Raw genomic sequence first — 15,812 nt, 5'->3', positions numbered from 1 at the left:
ACTGTTTATACTAAATATCATTTATCAATTTCATCCATCTATCCATCCATCCATTTCCAGAACCACTTATCCTCTTGAGGGTCGTGGGGGGGCTGGAGCCTATCCCAGCTGACATTGGGCAAGAGGCAGGGTACACTCTTTGGACTGTGGGAGGAAGCTGGAGTACCCAGAGAAATCCCACGCTGACACGGGGAGAACATGCAAGCTCCGCGCAGAAGGGCTCCCCCACCCTGGGTTTGAACCAGGAATCCTCTCACTGTGAGGCGACAATGCTAACCACTGCCCCTATTCTTATTAGGTACAATGACCCTTAAAGAAATGAAAACAGGGTTTCAAGAAAACTTGAAAGCATTTTTTTAAATGGAAGTATGTGTTAAATGTCTGACAGGCGGTCAAGGAGAAAGGAGATGCGTAAGTACAGGTGCGATTCTCCTTCTGCCTGCATTTCTTTTTCAACACTGTAGATAGGCAAATGTACATGGTATGATAACCATCAAGTTTCATACCATGCAGTTTCATGGTATACCACTTAAACCCTTGTGCGGACCATGACTGTCTGTACTACATTTCACAGCAATACATCCAATATCCAATACACATGTTGGTATTTCAGTCTGAACTTAAGTTGTGGACTGACTAACTAACCTCCAAACAGACGTGCTGTTAGTGTGGCTAAAAACTAAATTTCAACCTTATGATGGCAAAAAAGTCCATCATAACACCATTAACAGCTGTACATCAATGTGTGTCAATTGGCTGATTAGCATCCTTTTGATTGTAATTTTATGATCGTATTATTTGTTACAAGTTTCTGTTCCCTAGATTGCATTGACACCAAATCAGGCACTATGGTGATTAGCTCCAGGGTTGTGTGGCTGTGTGGTCACTTAGAGTAAATGGCCCATTTGTAGGGGAGTGAAGGGGGGAAACCAACTATAGAGAGCCAATTGCAGGGACTGAGTACTTGTCTTCGGTAAGTTTGTTTATGTTGGATTAAAGGTCTGTAGAATCCCTTTTCATTATCTATACTGTAGTATCTTTACAGACACGTGCATGCACACAGACACTGTAAGTGCTCTTCTCTATTGGATAGTACACATGAGCTGTTAATACATGAGCTTGTCAGTACAGTCTTACTATATAATGACGAAAAACTCTGTGTGTGTGTGTGTGTGTGTGTGTGTGTGTCTGTGTGTGTCTGTTTCACGTTTTTCTCCTCACTGACTTAGTCAATCTATGTGAAATTTGGCACAGTGGTAGAGGGTCATGGGAGGATGCGAATGAAGCAATATTACATCAATTGGCCAAAGGGGGGCGCTATAGCAACCGATTGAAATTGCAAACTTTGAATGGGCATATCTCATGCCCCGTATGTCGTAGAGACATGAAACTTGCTGTGCAGAGATGCCTCTCCTCATGAGGAACAAATTTGCCTCAAGAACCCATAACTTCCGGTTATATAGATTTTCTGCCATTTTTAATTTTTTTAAAAACACTTCAAATCGATCTATTCCTAGGAAGTTTGACCAACCTGCATGAAACTCAGTGAACATAATCTAGGGACCAGTATCTAAAGTTCCCTCTTGGCAAAAGTTCATCACATAAAGGTGTATAACATGTCAAGGGTTTCACTGATCACCACGCAGCTTTGTAGGTATATGACCACACATAATCTGAGGGGACCCCTCCATTATTGACCCCATCAAACAAAATGGGGGCGCTAGAGAGCTAATTTCTTATCTAGGCCTAACCGCCATATCGATTTTTCCTAAACTTGGTAGATATGTAGAACAGGATGCCTCAAGGTGACTGGAGAAATTTAATTCTAATTGGCAACTGAGTGGCGCTATGACAACAGAAAAATGCTTAAAAATGGATAAAATGCGACCAATCGCTGTGGCTCCCCCTGTGGCCGAATATTGTTTGTTTTTTTCTAATTTTTGTTATGACTAAGTCATGGTATGGTATGCTGTACTCAATGGGTGTGGACTAGTATTATTTAACGACAGAAAGAGATTGCATTACTTGTTCCCTTGGACTTGCTTCCGGTCTCATCGGTGGGTACGTGATCAGTCGCTGCAACGTGCCATCAGGTTGCATTGATTCTGTCTTAACTTTTTGCCACAGGCAGCCATGGTTTCAGGAACCTGTGTGGCCCCACTTTTGCAGCCTAGACATACTACCCACATTCTAATAAATGGGAGGACTGGTGTTTATTTGATGTAAATGCAGCCTTATGTGTACTATGGCAGCTTCAGCCCTCCGAGGAAGGCATATCTCTATTACTTGTAAGCTTTTATCCACTTTTCTCTAACTGTAATAAAGAATTTGGGGAGCTTTTCTTGACATAACCTTGAACAAGATGCTAAACCATTAACTGCTAACAGTTATTCACTCTGGCCATGAGAATTGGCTACAAACCTAAATTGGTCTCTTGTCTGAGCTCAGAACCAGTTCCCCCAGTGCTGAGGTGTCAGCAAGACAGAGTTTCGCTGAAACCTGAACAGAGCCAGAAGTTTCATTCACACTTCAAACCGACGCTTGTGAAGTTTTCCTTGACAGTGCATTAAAAGCGCACCACCTACACACTTACGCACACAGAGGCACTGCTGAAGAACAATGGAGCAATGTACCACCGAGCCTAATTAATCTTCCCTAACAGGCTTCCTTCAGTCAACAATTAACAAGGCCCGTTACTGCGGAGAGGGGGATGATGGGCTTTCTTTGAAGCTATGCACAAGCTATTCTATGTCTGAACTCCGGATGAACACAAGGGCAACCATGAGTGTAGGTGTAATCGCATTCATGTAATGTAACATAATGTGTTTGTGACTCACCATGGTCGTGTGCAAATACCAGCAGGGACAGTTCCTTCAGTCTCTGTGCAATCTCATCGTACGGCCCAGAATGCTCCCCGGCCCCATGGACAATTAACACCAGAGCCCTGAGAGGAGGAGAGGAAAGAGTTAATTCACAAAGGCAGACCTGAGCTTGGCCTCCTTTTTCTTTTTTTATCTCACACACACACAGCGACAAACAAACAGCAAATGTTTGCATTTTTTGGGAGCGTCATCCTTCCTTGATTTATCAAACTGTTCCGGCTGAAGTAAATCTAAAAGATTTCTGTCTGTCTTCAGTCCAGGACTTTATTTGAAGAGACTGTAAGGGGAGGAGGGTGGTGAGATGGAGGAACTGATGGGGTGGAGATGAACTTAAAGCAGAAACGTACATAGAAGGAAAAAATACAAACAATCTGACGCAATGATAATCTGAAAAAATCCTCGCTGACAGGCAGTTTTCTGTGTGAATTCCTTTTGAGGTATAAAATGAACATATCTCAGTTCACCATTGCTTTAATTATGTGTGTGTGTGTGTGTGTGTGTGTGTGTGTGTGTGAGAGAGAGAGAGAGAGAGAGAGAGAGACTGAGATGATAGAAGAAAGATGAGAATGTTTTCAGAGATAGCAGCTATCATCCATCTGTCTGTCTGCCTGCCTCAACACACCCCTTCCTTCCTGACTCTAAAGAGACACTGAGGGAAATCAAAACACAATTAATACACAGAAGATAAGCTTTTCAACACTCCTGCTCTCTTTTCGTGGAAACTATGGTTTGGTTTTCTGAGAAGATCGTTCAGCAAAATGGAGCCTGTATGCAAATATTTCTTTGGAACAGCAGATTCAGAGGTTCAGCTTCCATCCAAGAGAACATTAGAAGTTTACAGAGTGATTTATGATGCTTCACTCAATACGGCTGCATGGAAATAAACACTTCACATCAAATATCCTGAAGTTTTTCTGCTGGTTTGAGGCAAAACCATTTTCTTAATGAGGAAATTATGCTGTAAATAGCACCGGAATTTCATTTCACGCATTAATGATACGGTGTAAGAGGCATTTTTTTGGGAGTTGTGTTTTCTGATATTATTGTGTTCCTGTTTGTCCCAGCTCCGCTCATGGAGGCATATATTTTTTTAAATTGCACGCTGGCAGATGTTTCAATTAAAACTCAATTAGCAGTCACTTAACTATCTCCTCTGGGGCAAACTGGTGTCAAAACAAAACTGTGTTTCAAAGAGGTTTTTGGTTTATGCAGTATCATGAAACAGAACGAGATAATTATAGGGCTCATTGATATTTCTATAACAATACTGTATCAAAAGACAAAGTGAAACAATGTGACAATGTGTCAGGGGTTGCTTGTAGTGGTTAAAGGATAATTTCAACCAAAATCAAAAACTATCCTCTTACCTGTAGGACTATTTATCAATCTACATTGTTTTGGTGTGAGTTGCCGAGTTCAAGATATCGGCCATAGAGATGTATGCCCTCTCTTGAATATAATGAAACTAGATGGAGCTCAGCTTGTGGTGCTCAAAAGTTTCTTTCCAGAAATCATGACCTGGTTACTCAAAATAATCCACAGAAACTGTGTGGTTGTGAGCAGTTTCATGTAGGAACTACTTTCTTTCCACAGAACTACACCCACCAACTGTATCACTGCACAAAAGGAAGTGTGCATCTACTCATGGACAAGCGGATGTAAACAATAATGGCATCTTCCTCAGCTGAGCTGTAGCATTAGCTAGCTCAGTGGTGCTAGGCAAGCTAGCAGTAGATGAAAGCTGCACTCTGCACAGTGATACGGTTAGCAGGTGTAGTCTGGTAAAGATGATAGATTAGATAGATTGCTATCTAATTTCATATATTTAGGAGAAGGCAGACATCTCTATGGCCGAAATCCCTAACTCAGCAACTCACATCAAAACAGTCTAGACTGACTAGATATAGAATAGGACTACAGGTAAGAGGAAAAATATGTATTTCTGATTTTGGCATGAACTATCCCTGTAACCTACAGCGAAACAGCGTCAGAATCTGCAGTTTCCGTCAGCTTAACAGGGCTCTATAGTTTCAGCTCATTGTTTGACTGTTCAGCCCACATATTTACTGCTTTGGTTCACTGTTACTGCTGTCATGACGTTGTTTTCAGCCACAGCAGGTAGCTTTTTTTGTTAAAAGGCTCTAAAACCCTATAACTTGCTCAACACCAAACAATGGACAGACACAGTTAGCGAGTTAGTTGGCAGAGACCAAAAACAGAGCTAAAAGAGAGTTAACATGGGGTTTACATTCATCAGGTGGACTAAAACTAGACTCCAAATGAGTAAATAAGCAACTGTCGCTTACACGTTTACCAAATCAACTAAAAAGTTGACGACATGTCAACTTTGTGTTCACAACTTGCTCTTCAAAAAAATCTGTTTTTGCAGGTTTACCATGACATCATATTTTGAATGTTATATATTGTGCCCATTGCAGGTTATTCAATATCAGATATGGTTACATGACTACTTGTGTTACTTATGTTTTCATCCTGGAATTTTAGTTGATTAGTAATTCCATAAGGATTGTAATTATGATCATGATTACTAAACAGGTAACATATAACTTGCATGTTATAGCACTGGGAAACAAATTAAGAACAAATAAATAATGAATACAACAAAGTAAGAAATTAAGTCAATGACATTTAAAAGTTATATGCATTACAATACCATAAGCCCGTGCATTATAAAGGTAAGTAAAGAGTCCAATAGTGTGTGTTTGTGTGTGCGTGTTTGACTGAGGTAGAATTGTGACTGTGTATGTCGTATTTAGTGTTAGTATTTACTGCCTTCTTTGTGCTACTAGCTTTTTAATATTGCCAATATGCAAATGTTTGATATATAATATTGGAAATTAAAATTTCAATTAATTACAACTGAGGCTTGTTGGACACTTAGGCCTGTCTACCTGTCCTTCAAGGCAACTCAACTGTCTCATTACACACAATGCAATTAGCAGCTTGTCAAACAAAGCTAAAGCTACCGCCAAAACTGACTGTTCAAAATATTGTTCTTTTAACAAAACTGACCCATTATGTAAAAGCTAACAGGATAATCTCTTCTTAAGTTCACCTATTAAATCCATTTCAGTCGGCGCAGAGAGATGATGACAGAGAAAAGGAAAGTTATGATAATATCGTGTAAGGAATCTTCTTTTAAAAACTTCATGTTTACTCATAAATACAGACCTTTTGGTAATTAATGCACTGCCTGTGAGACAAGGTTTTTTAAGGTTGTACTTCTTCTATCAACGCATATTAAGCAGTGGAGCAGCACTGAAACGCTGCAGTGTTCTCTCTCTAAGCAGCAGCAGTGCTGAGAAGCCTGTGAGAGCTTCAATCAGCGGCAGACAATTAGCCCAAATGTATTCAGCGAAAGAGAAAAAGGGAATGGAGTGAAACAGGGAGAAAGTGAGCGAGAGTGTGAGGCGGGTAAAAGAGTGGAATAAGAGTAGCTGTTCATCAGGCTTCATTAGCAAAATCGCACTGATTTCACTCGCTGCTGCTTCCCTCCTCTTAGAAAAGCCATCGCCTCGGGGCTGAGACTTCCTCTGCACTTGCTGGCTCAGAACAAGTGTGTGTATACATGTATGTGTGTGTGTGCTTTGGTGAGCGTGTGTGTGAATGAGTGGCTTTGTATGGGCACAATGTTCAGTAACACACATGCCGAGGGGCAGCAGGGGATTAATGGGGCTAATCTGGGTTCATTGTAAAGACGACTGTACAGTGAACAACACTCTGCACACTCCACTGAAAACCACAGTTGTAATGTGACATTTTTAATTTGCTGTCTTTCTTTTCCCAAGATGCTCTCCATCCATCAATCTTTAAATACCTCTTTGGGCTGCTTAGTAATCCTTTTTTTTCCTGTCTCACTTTTTCCTCAGTTTTCACTTCCTATTTGTCGCCTGAGTTGTCAAAAAGATAAAATTTTAAAAATCAAATTAAGGCAATACGTCTGGTAACAGCTAACAGTGGGAGATGTAAGGTCTGATTTTTTTTGGAAGGATTTAATTACCCAGAATCTTAACAGATGTCTGCATTCATTCAGATCTAGGCATCTGCAGACAAGTGACAATACTCAGGCATCATCAGTATGTTGGCTCAGCCGTGCAGAGAATAGCTCACTATTTCCACTTTGCTAAAAGTGGTCTGGCAAAGCTCAAGAGGCATTTGCTTGGCACAAGTGTTACTTCAATAGGCTGTGACATTCTGGCATTGTACTATTTTACTTAGACATCAACCTGAACTCTTTCTTCCCCTGGGTGGACAAATGCACCACACACTCTGGGCTCTCATAAGTCTTTGCTACAGAAAAGACCAATGGCAGCCAACAGGGCAGCATAAATTAGTTTCTGGAAACATTCTAGGCTAAAAATAGGCCGTACTGTTTCAGAATTATGCTTTATTTTGTATAATGGACATCTACAGCACTTTAAATCAATTCTCAGGCAAATTACCTGCAGCATTCAACTGACTATGAGCACATTTCAGTGACTTAGGAGTCATCTGACTGCCTTTAACTCTAAGTTCAAGATGTCCTCATACTTAAACAACAGAATACCTTTGACTCCCACAACAACATATTTGACTGTTGGTGAGTACCAGCGACAGGTGCATGCACTCACGGTCGCAGTTTTTGCTACCTTAACAAAACTAAGTGGTTAGGTTCACAAGGAAAATCATAGTTTGGGTTACAATCAGTAACTTTTAACTTTTGGTTTCATACAGGACACAAACACTGGTGAACTGGGTGAAAGTCCTGTTTGTTTGACCAATATGTTTACTCTAAGTTCTTCCTTACATGGACTGTGTTGCTCTTTATGCTACGTCACCTGACTTGCTCCTTTGCTCTCGCCATAATTACTACAGCTACTAGAGGTCTCTGCATATATGGAATATGGGTCGTACTAAGCTTGCAAAGATGACCTATATGGTCGTTTTTTTAGCTACTAAGCTAGGACTGACATTCCTGTTATTATTAGGAGTTTTTCCTAACTCGGCCAGTTAGGAGAAACTTTAAGGCTCACGATGTTTCGTGAATAAGGCCCCTGGTATCATAAGGCTAATGCTAACTTTCATTTGAAGGCAGAGTAGCATTGACCAATCACGATGAAGTGGGGGCAGGACTTACCAAGGAAACTCCGCCCTCCTCAAATATTGACGTTTGGTCATGGACTTGTCATGTCCAAATACGACGTGAAAGGTACCCTGGGCGCATTGGTTGTTGACGTTCTGGGAGGTAATAAATGCATTATGTCAGTACAACACCGCAAATTTAAGTTTTATTTTCCTCAAACAACTACAGCATGTGGTTGGGTTTAGGAAAAAAGACCAGGTATGGCTTTAGAATCTTAAGGGACGCGAACGCCTTAAAGTCGGTGTTTGTGTTTCTTCGGAGTGAGACCGGGTTGTGTTTTTCCATGGGCCTACACAGAAGTTAGCGTCGCCCTGGTTACCTCACCAAAAAGCCTATGTGATTTTTCCATTGGATTTTGGATTACTGCAGAAAATAAGTTCTGTGGCACACAAACGTTCATTATACTTACACGTTTTGTTCAGCAAGAAAATCCTCACAAATGAACACCACTGATTTTTGAAGCCTAAATGAATTCAGCAGATGTAAAAAGCTAATGTTAGGCTATAAACAAACTACACTACAGTCACATTAATTAACATCCCTGCCACAAAAAGGCTGTAAGGCTGTTTTCGGCATTTACATTAAGCCACTTGTTCGCTACTAGCTTTTCAAAGACACATAAAAGCTTCAGAATTCATGAGTGGGGTATTTACTGTCATATTTTATGTCGTGGAACAAAGCACGACAGTCTGTTAAGCTTGTGTTAACCACAGACATTATTTCAGGTATCTAACCAAAAACCTGACTTCGAGACTAGGGAACCAGGGGTGCTATCAGGTTTTAGGACTCATTCCTTTATCTGACGCACTTTAATCTTCCAGTAACAAGAAAAGAAACTTTTAATTATTCTTTGTCATTATCTCTGTTCTCCCTCTCTGTGTCTTTCTCTCTCATGTCTCATGGGAACCGGAGACCCACTTGTCTCCCACACCAGTTTCAGTTGCTGGAACAACATGGCTTATAACCAGCCTTATTAAAACACTCAGAGAGAGTGAGAGAGAGTTTAGTCCTTCCCCTGGCTCTACTCAGAGCTACTCCAAACAACCACAGGCCCAAAACAAAGCCAAGACCCTAATCCCCTTAATGCAATGCTGACTGGCTGCTCCGAGATTATTTAGGAACTCACAAACCTTCCAACTGTGCTCAAATGCCACATTCTGTACCTTCGACTGTAAATTTTACACGAAAAAGCAAAAATCTTAGGCATTTTAGGCATGTGGCTGATGCTCACAGAGTCTCACACTTACAAGGAGGAAAGACTTTTCCACTATTTTCCACAACATAATTAATGTATTTCAAATATGTGAACATGTTGTTCCTACATGGTTTGATAATTTATTTTCTGCACAAAGAAACTGTTTGTCTTACAACAGTTCACTGCTGAGAAATCATAACCAGCATCCAGAGCAATAACAAGTAAAGCTGTGACATTCATTCTGCTGCAAGGGGACACACTCCCATAATTAATCACCAGAATAACATAGAGAACCAGCAGTGAGGAGTTTAACTTAACAGAAAAACAGTATGGAAGCTAAATAGTGGGAAAATATGCCTGACAACATTTGAGCCCCCTAGCTGTATTCTATTGGGAAACCTTGGGCTCTGACATTCATGTGGATGCCACCTGACACGCTCCCCCCACCTAAACACCAGTGGAGACCATGCACCCCGCCTCATGGCAACAGAATTCCTCAGTAGCATTGGCCCCCCAGCAGGACAATGCGCCACTCCCCGCCACAAAAACTGCTCAGGAATGAACAAAGAGCTCAAGGCGTCAACCTGTTGTCCATATTCCCTGGATCCCGATCTGATCAAACATCTATGGGACGTACTGTTACCCCTCCTCACAACCCACAGGACTCAAAAGATCTCATGGTAACACCCTGATACCAGGCACCAAAGGACACCCTCAAGAGGTCCTGTGTCCATGCCTTGACAGGTCAGAGCCATTTCTGGTGCAAGGAGTACCCACCGTGGATCGGGGGTACCTTAAGGACCCAAGGTTTCCCAGCAGAATATTGCACTGTAACAAGATGATCAATGTTATCCACTTCACCCACCAGTGGTTTTAATGTTTTGGCTGATCAGTGTATGTCTATGTATAGCAATACAAGACTAGATACTGTCTTAAATTTTGGGTAGTTTCGTAAGTGTTGTCATTTCCTGGTTTTAAAGGCTGCATTACAGTAAAGTGATGTAATTTTCTGAACTTATCAGACTGTTCTAGCTGCTCTACTGTTTGCCTTTCCCACTCAGTCATTAAACCCACATTGCTGATGATCGCTTATCAAAAATCTCCTTGTGCAAATATTTGTGAAAGCACAAATAGTCTTTCATTTACTTGGTAACATGGAGCACTGACGCAAGGGACTAGAATGAGGATGGAAGAAGTCTCTGCATTATAGAGACATTATGATAATTGTACATTTTAGTGCAAATATTCTCCATTTCACTTACAATTGTTTTTGCTGGAAAAAAAAACTGAAACCTGTATATTTCAGTTCTGGTGGCACCTCTGACAGAGCTACAGTGCCTCTGCAAGTAAATCCAGCAATCTGCTTCATAAAATGTGCAAGCAGAATGACAGGCCTGTTTCACTAGACATTCTGACATGTGACAGCAGAAAAAGCACAGGTGTAAATAATAAAATGAATGAAGGCTGAATTCAATTAGATGCGTCAGTTTCAGGGACCTGGTACTGCGCATGGTGGCTCATTGTCACACTGTCATGACTGACTGGGACACTTCAATAGAATGGAGCCAACATTTTCTACCATGACTAGACAAAACATCTGCTGTAAAAAAGGCTTAAACCACCCTGACTCTCCTGTTTTGTTGCACCTGACTGGGCAGAACCAGGTTTAATCAGGCAGAAGAACTTAAAAGACATGTTTGACATTAAAAATGTTGATTGTGACATATCACTGGGGCAACAGCTCAACACCATGTGAATGTGTCTATTTAGCTTTTGCTGGTTTGCTCTTATATAAACATACTGTGGTGTTAAATTAACGCTGAAGGTTTTGGCGTCTTTGTGTCCCGACTGGACAGGAGCCAGAGGACGAGACGGAATGACCGAACACTGGCATGTTAATACGATTAATAGACTTAGACTGCTCAGAACTTCATGGTGTGTGTCCCTTCACTCTAATCTTGTGTGTGTGTCACAGTGCGAGTGTGGGAAAAATAACCACAAATTGTTGAGCTTTCTTTGAAGAGCTGCCCAAAGGAAGTGATGTACAGCGTGTGTGTGACCACATCAGTGCTGTAGACTCAGTGAACGTACAGTTATAGGGGTGTGTATAGAAATATAGAGGCAAAGATTAAAGGAAAAGAGAGAAAACGAGAGGATCAAAGACAGTATGAGGAGATGTATGTGAGACGGAGAGGAAACAGGTCATCAGCAGCTTTTGAAAAGCCAAACTTAGAAACCTTCTAAGACTATAAAACTAAAATAAAGAAACCGCATGACCAGCTTGCCAAATTATAAACTGAATCCCAGGTGAAGCGCAGTGACTGTAATTGAGACGAATTATATTAAATTATAGGCCAGATCACACCATATTTATATTTAAAATAGGAACATTTTAGAAACAGACCACAGTGGTTCACCAAGGAGCCCTGCGAGCAGTAGTTACACTGTAACAGTATTCCACTCAATTCAATTCATTTTTAATATTGTAGTGTTTAATACACCTTCAAGCGTTGTATGAACCGGTGGTTTCCCAGGTGACAGTGACATTTGATGCACTTGGAGCAAAAGCAAAATGGACATGACAGAAGAACAATGTGACAGGTGGAAAATGAGATGGAGTCTGAGAGAGGGATGAAGTGTGACAGAAAAGTGTGTGTGTGTGTGTGTGTGTGTGTGTGTGTGTGTGTGTGTGTGTGTGTGTGTGCGTGTGTGTGCGCGCGCCTAAGAAAAAACACAACAGTGAGAGAGACAGAGGAAATTACTGTGTGATGGAGAGAAACTGAGGCAGACGAACAGCAGGCAGCCACAGAAGGAAAGTTTACATCAGTGATATGAAAAGGTAAACCAAAGAGATGTACGATATTGAATATGTTCCACTGCACAGTGAAAGACATCAGACTCATTTCATCAGCTCAGCTTTTCTTTTTTCTATTCGGAGTACAGTCTATTTTCGGCAATCATTACAAGCAATCATCTGCTTGTTGTGGAAGGTTATCAGGAAACTTAATGTCAGAGTAAGAGCATGTGCAAAGTCGAACTTGATAGCTCCTCCATAGGTTTAAACTGCTACCCTACTGCAAAGAAACAAGAGTCCTGTTTTACTTCAGTTTACACATCATCAGAAGCACACTGCACACTGTCTTCTGTGGATAGACAAATTACACCCAAACTATCTGCGTGCAGAGATAGAAAAAGAATTATAAAACTAAAATAGACTAAACTAGGATTACCACCCCGGAATGTATGCCTCCATGCACCTGTCAAGTTTCTCTTACAGTTTACATCCGTGTTGGTGAAAACATGGATGCCTCACACACATCTTGCCCCCGGCAGCACAAAAGAAACAATTTCAAAACAATTTCAAGTTAAGTACTATTAATTCAGTATCTGACCAAATGTCTCCTCTTCTGTTCCTGAGATATGACACTGAGTAATGGCTAGAGAAGTGTTTTTGCAGAACATTATGATGTAACAGTGAAGTTGACCTTTGAGCTTTTGGATTTAAAATGCCATCACTTCATCATTACATCTTATTAGACATTTGTGTAAGGTCATCTTTATGAGGTCACAGTGACATTGACCTTTGACTTTCAACCACCAAATTCAAATGAGTTTATTATTTAGTCCGAGGGAACGTTTGTGTCAAATGAGAAGGAATTCCCTGAGGTATTCTGGAGATATCGTGTTCATGAGAATGAGAGGAATGCAAGGTCATGCTGACTTTGACCTTTGACCACCAAAATGTAATCAGTTCATCGTTGAGTCCAAGTAAATGTTTCGGCAAAATTTGAAGTAATTCCCTCCAGGTGTTCAAGAGATGGCCCGTTTACTAGAATGAGACGGATGCAAGGTCACAGTGATCCTGACCTTTGACCACCAAAATCTAATAAGAACTTCATTGAGTCGAAGTGGACGTTTGTGTCAGCTTTGAAGAAAATCCTTCAAGGCGTTCTTGAGCATTCATGAGAATGGGATGGACGGATGGATGGATGGATGGATGGACGGACAACCCGAAAATATAATGTCTCCAGCTACAGCTATCGCCAGTACGGGCATAAACATGTTCTTTTTTGTTTGTTTGTTTTTTTCCCTGAACAGACTTGTACGGAAGCCTTAAGAGGCAAGTGAGAAAAAAAATTCTGGTGATCCATTGGCTAAGTCTGATCTAAACTGTCTTCTCTGGTGTGTTTATGACTTAAGAACAGGTGGGAACTTTACTCAGTTACTTTATTTCCACTTTTTATGAAAAACCAGGTAAGAAAAAAGTTTTGGCAGGTGATTTTTCTTTTTTTTTAGGGGGTTACTAGGAGTGCACGTCAGCCTCCTGTGGCCAAAATGAGAATTACAACAACAAAGACAACAATTCACGAGGCAAAACATTTTTCCACCTGTTTCACAAATGAAAAGAAAAAAAAAGAAAAGAAACTTGGAAAGATTGTCCTTGCAAAATATTTGTTTCACGTGTTCTTAAGTCACAAACACAGGAGAGAAAACAATCCACATCAGACTTGGAAATTGCATCACCAGATTTTTTTTTTCTTTCACCTTTCAGGATTTCTGTCGCCTTGTGTTATAAATTCACATTTTTATTATGCACCAACACAGCCCGCATAACAAAAAACTATCTCTGATGCAATTTCTCACTTCTTGTTACTGCAGGAATCCTCCATCTACACATTTTTTTCTTTGCAGCTTTGCAGTTTGCGTAACCCGTTTGCTCTCTTCTTATGTAACTGCATTATTCTTTGATGTGTCATATCACTACTTGCCGTTGCAACATTCCACTTTCCCCATAATCAAACTGCATTTCATACATACCATTTAAAACATCAGTATAGCAGCAGAAACCAATCTAATTTGTAGAAATCAATTATGTAGAATTCTTTGAAAATTAGCTGCACGTGTGCACTCCCATTTACACAAACTATGTCTCAGCTTATGTTAATGTTAAGGTTGTTGCTTGTGATGTTACTGACTGAGTAATTCCTGTTACTGTCCCAATGAAATCATTAAGTCACTGTGAAAATGATCAACAGTGAAAAGAAAACTTGAAATTGACTTCTCCTCTGTGTCCTTTTCAAATTAATTTGCAGTAAATGATCACAGCTGGCACTTGGTATCACCAACTCAGTGAATTTTATGGGAGTACTAGTGCCCCTAATATTTTATACACTGTGTTATTCAACCAAAATTTGCCCCCAAGCACAAACATGAAGGAAACCATTATAGGGCTTTTATCTTTGTAAAGTATCCTCCACTGACAAGTGTAACAGTAGCAGTGAGCAGCAGAGAAATGAAATGTTCTGACACCACAAATGCAGACAGGGAAGGAAACTCATCCCGACACCATCAGCAAAAACTCTGATAACAGCGTGACCTATTTACACAAACTATGTGTGTGTTTGTGTTTATGAGTCAGTCGTACACAAAGTTTGTTTGTTGTTTGTTATGTGAAGATGCAGGTGTGCAGTGGGTGTAAGGCTGGTATGGTGGTCTCCTCCTGTTGGACATCTGTTGTGTGATCTGTCAAACACTGTGGATGCCCCTCCCCTCCACCTTTCACCTACTTCCTCATTCTAGTGAAAGGGCTTTTCAGGGGCTCATGACCTTTGACCCCATCTCATTCTAATCCCAATGAGAAACATCTCAAGTAAGGATTTGCATATTTGGAGGTTGTATTACTTTATCTTTCAAAATGTTCAATTGTCTCATTGTCCTGTAATTCATACAGCTGACTTAGAACATCTAAAAACATGAGAGAAGCTGTATAACATAAAGTTGAACTGTTAATGAAAATAATCAGCTGATACCCAAAAAAAAAAACAAACAAACAAAAAAATCCTACACCCGAAAAAGTCAAATTTCCTCCAAATAATTTCCCAATTTAAGTAACAATCTCGACAAAACAACTTTAGACAAGTGGTGAAAGGACAAAATGTTAACAACAGCAAAAATCAATATCAGGAAGGTTATGCTGATGTATTATACACTCAGTGTATGTCAGTAGTTCAAGCTAAGTTCACATACTGTCTGTTGTTGATGTCATTACTGTCCTTGAAATACATTTACAGCCTTTCACAACCAGTTGATATTCATCCTGAAAACATTATTTGGGAGTGCTACCATAGAACAGAACATCTGATGTGTATTTTTGTTCCATCACCTGCATTCACCTGCTGGTATGTTTTCTCATTCAACCATCTACGAGCTACTGTATCTGTAATATGTTGGTCCACCAGTAACAGAGTTATTGATTGATCTACTATTAAACCACAAAGATGTGTCCTGAAACAAAGCAGGATGACTGGCCGATGGTCAGATTTCTGTTAAAATCCTTAACGTAACAACAAGCTCCTATTGTAATCTGTCCACAACTAAAGTCACCAGACCTTTCCAAGGTGCCTCCACTACCCTGCACACGTTGCATGGGGTTTTCCAATCCACTTAGTGTGACATTTAATATCAAACAGTCTGCTTCATTTATGCTTTTTTGCTTAAACAAACACCCCGTGTGATACAGGTAAACTGCTGCGTCAGTTGGTTGAGTCAATAAATATAGGCCTGGTGTTCTCAAACTGCTGCCTATCACCAT

General features: G+C 40.5%; 1 protein-coding gene across 2 annotated transcripts in view; it reads right to left on the bottom strand.

The window, feature by feature from the left end:
• mgll (monoglyceride lipase) overlaps positions 1-15,812 on the bottom strand; it is a 55,183-nt gene that overhangs the window by 29,503 nt on the left and 9,868 nt on the right. For both annotated transcript variants that reach the window (XM_049580134.1, XM_049580133.1), the window contains one exon: positions 2,838-2,944. In XM_049580134.1, the coding sequence (XP_049436091.1) occupies positions 2,838-2,944 (107 nt within the window). The remainder of the gene's footprint in view (positions 1-2,837; positions 2,945-15,812) is intronic.

This window comes from Epinephelus fuscoguttatus, linkage group LG7 (genome assembly GCF_011397635.1).
Source record: "Epinephelus fuscoguttatus linkage group LG7, E.fuscoguttatus.final_Chr_v1".
In the NCBI taxonomy this organism is placed as follows: domain Eukaryota; kingdom Metazoa; phylum Chordata; class Actinopteri; order Perciformes; family Serranidae; genus Epinephelus; species Epinephelus fuscoguttatus.
The sequence above is the reverse complement of the archived record's forward strand: the minus strand, read 5'-3'. Positions and strand labels throughout refer to the sequence as shown.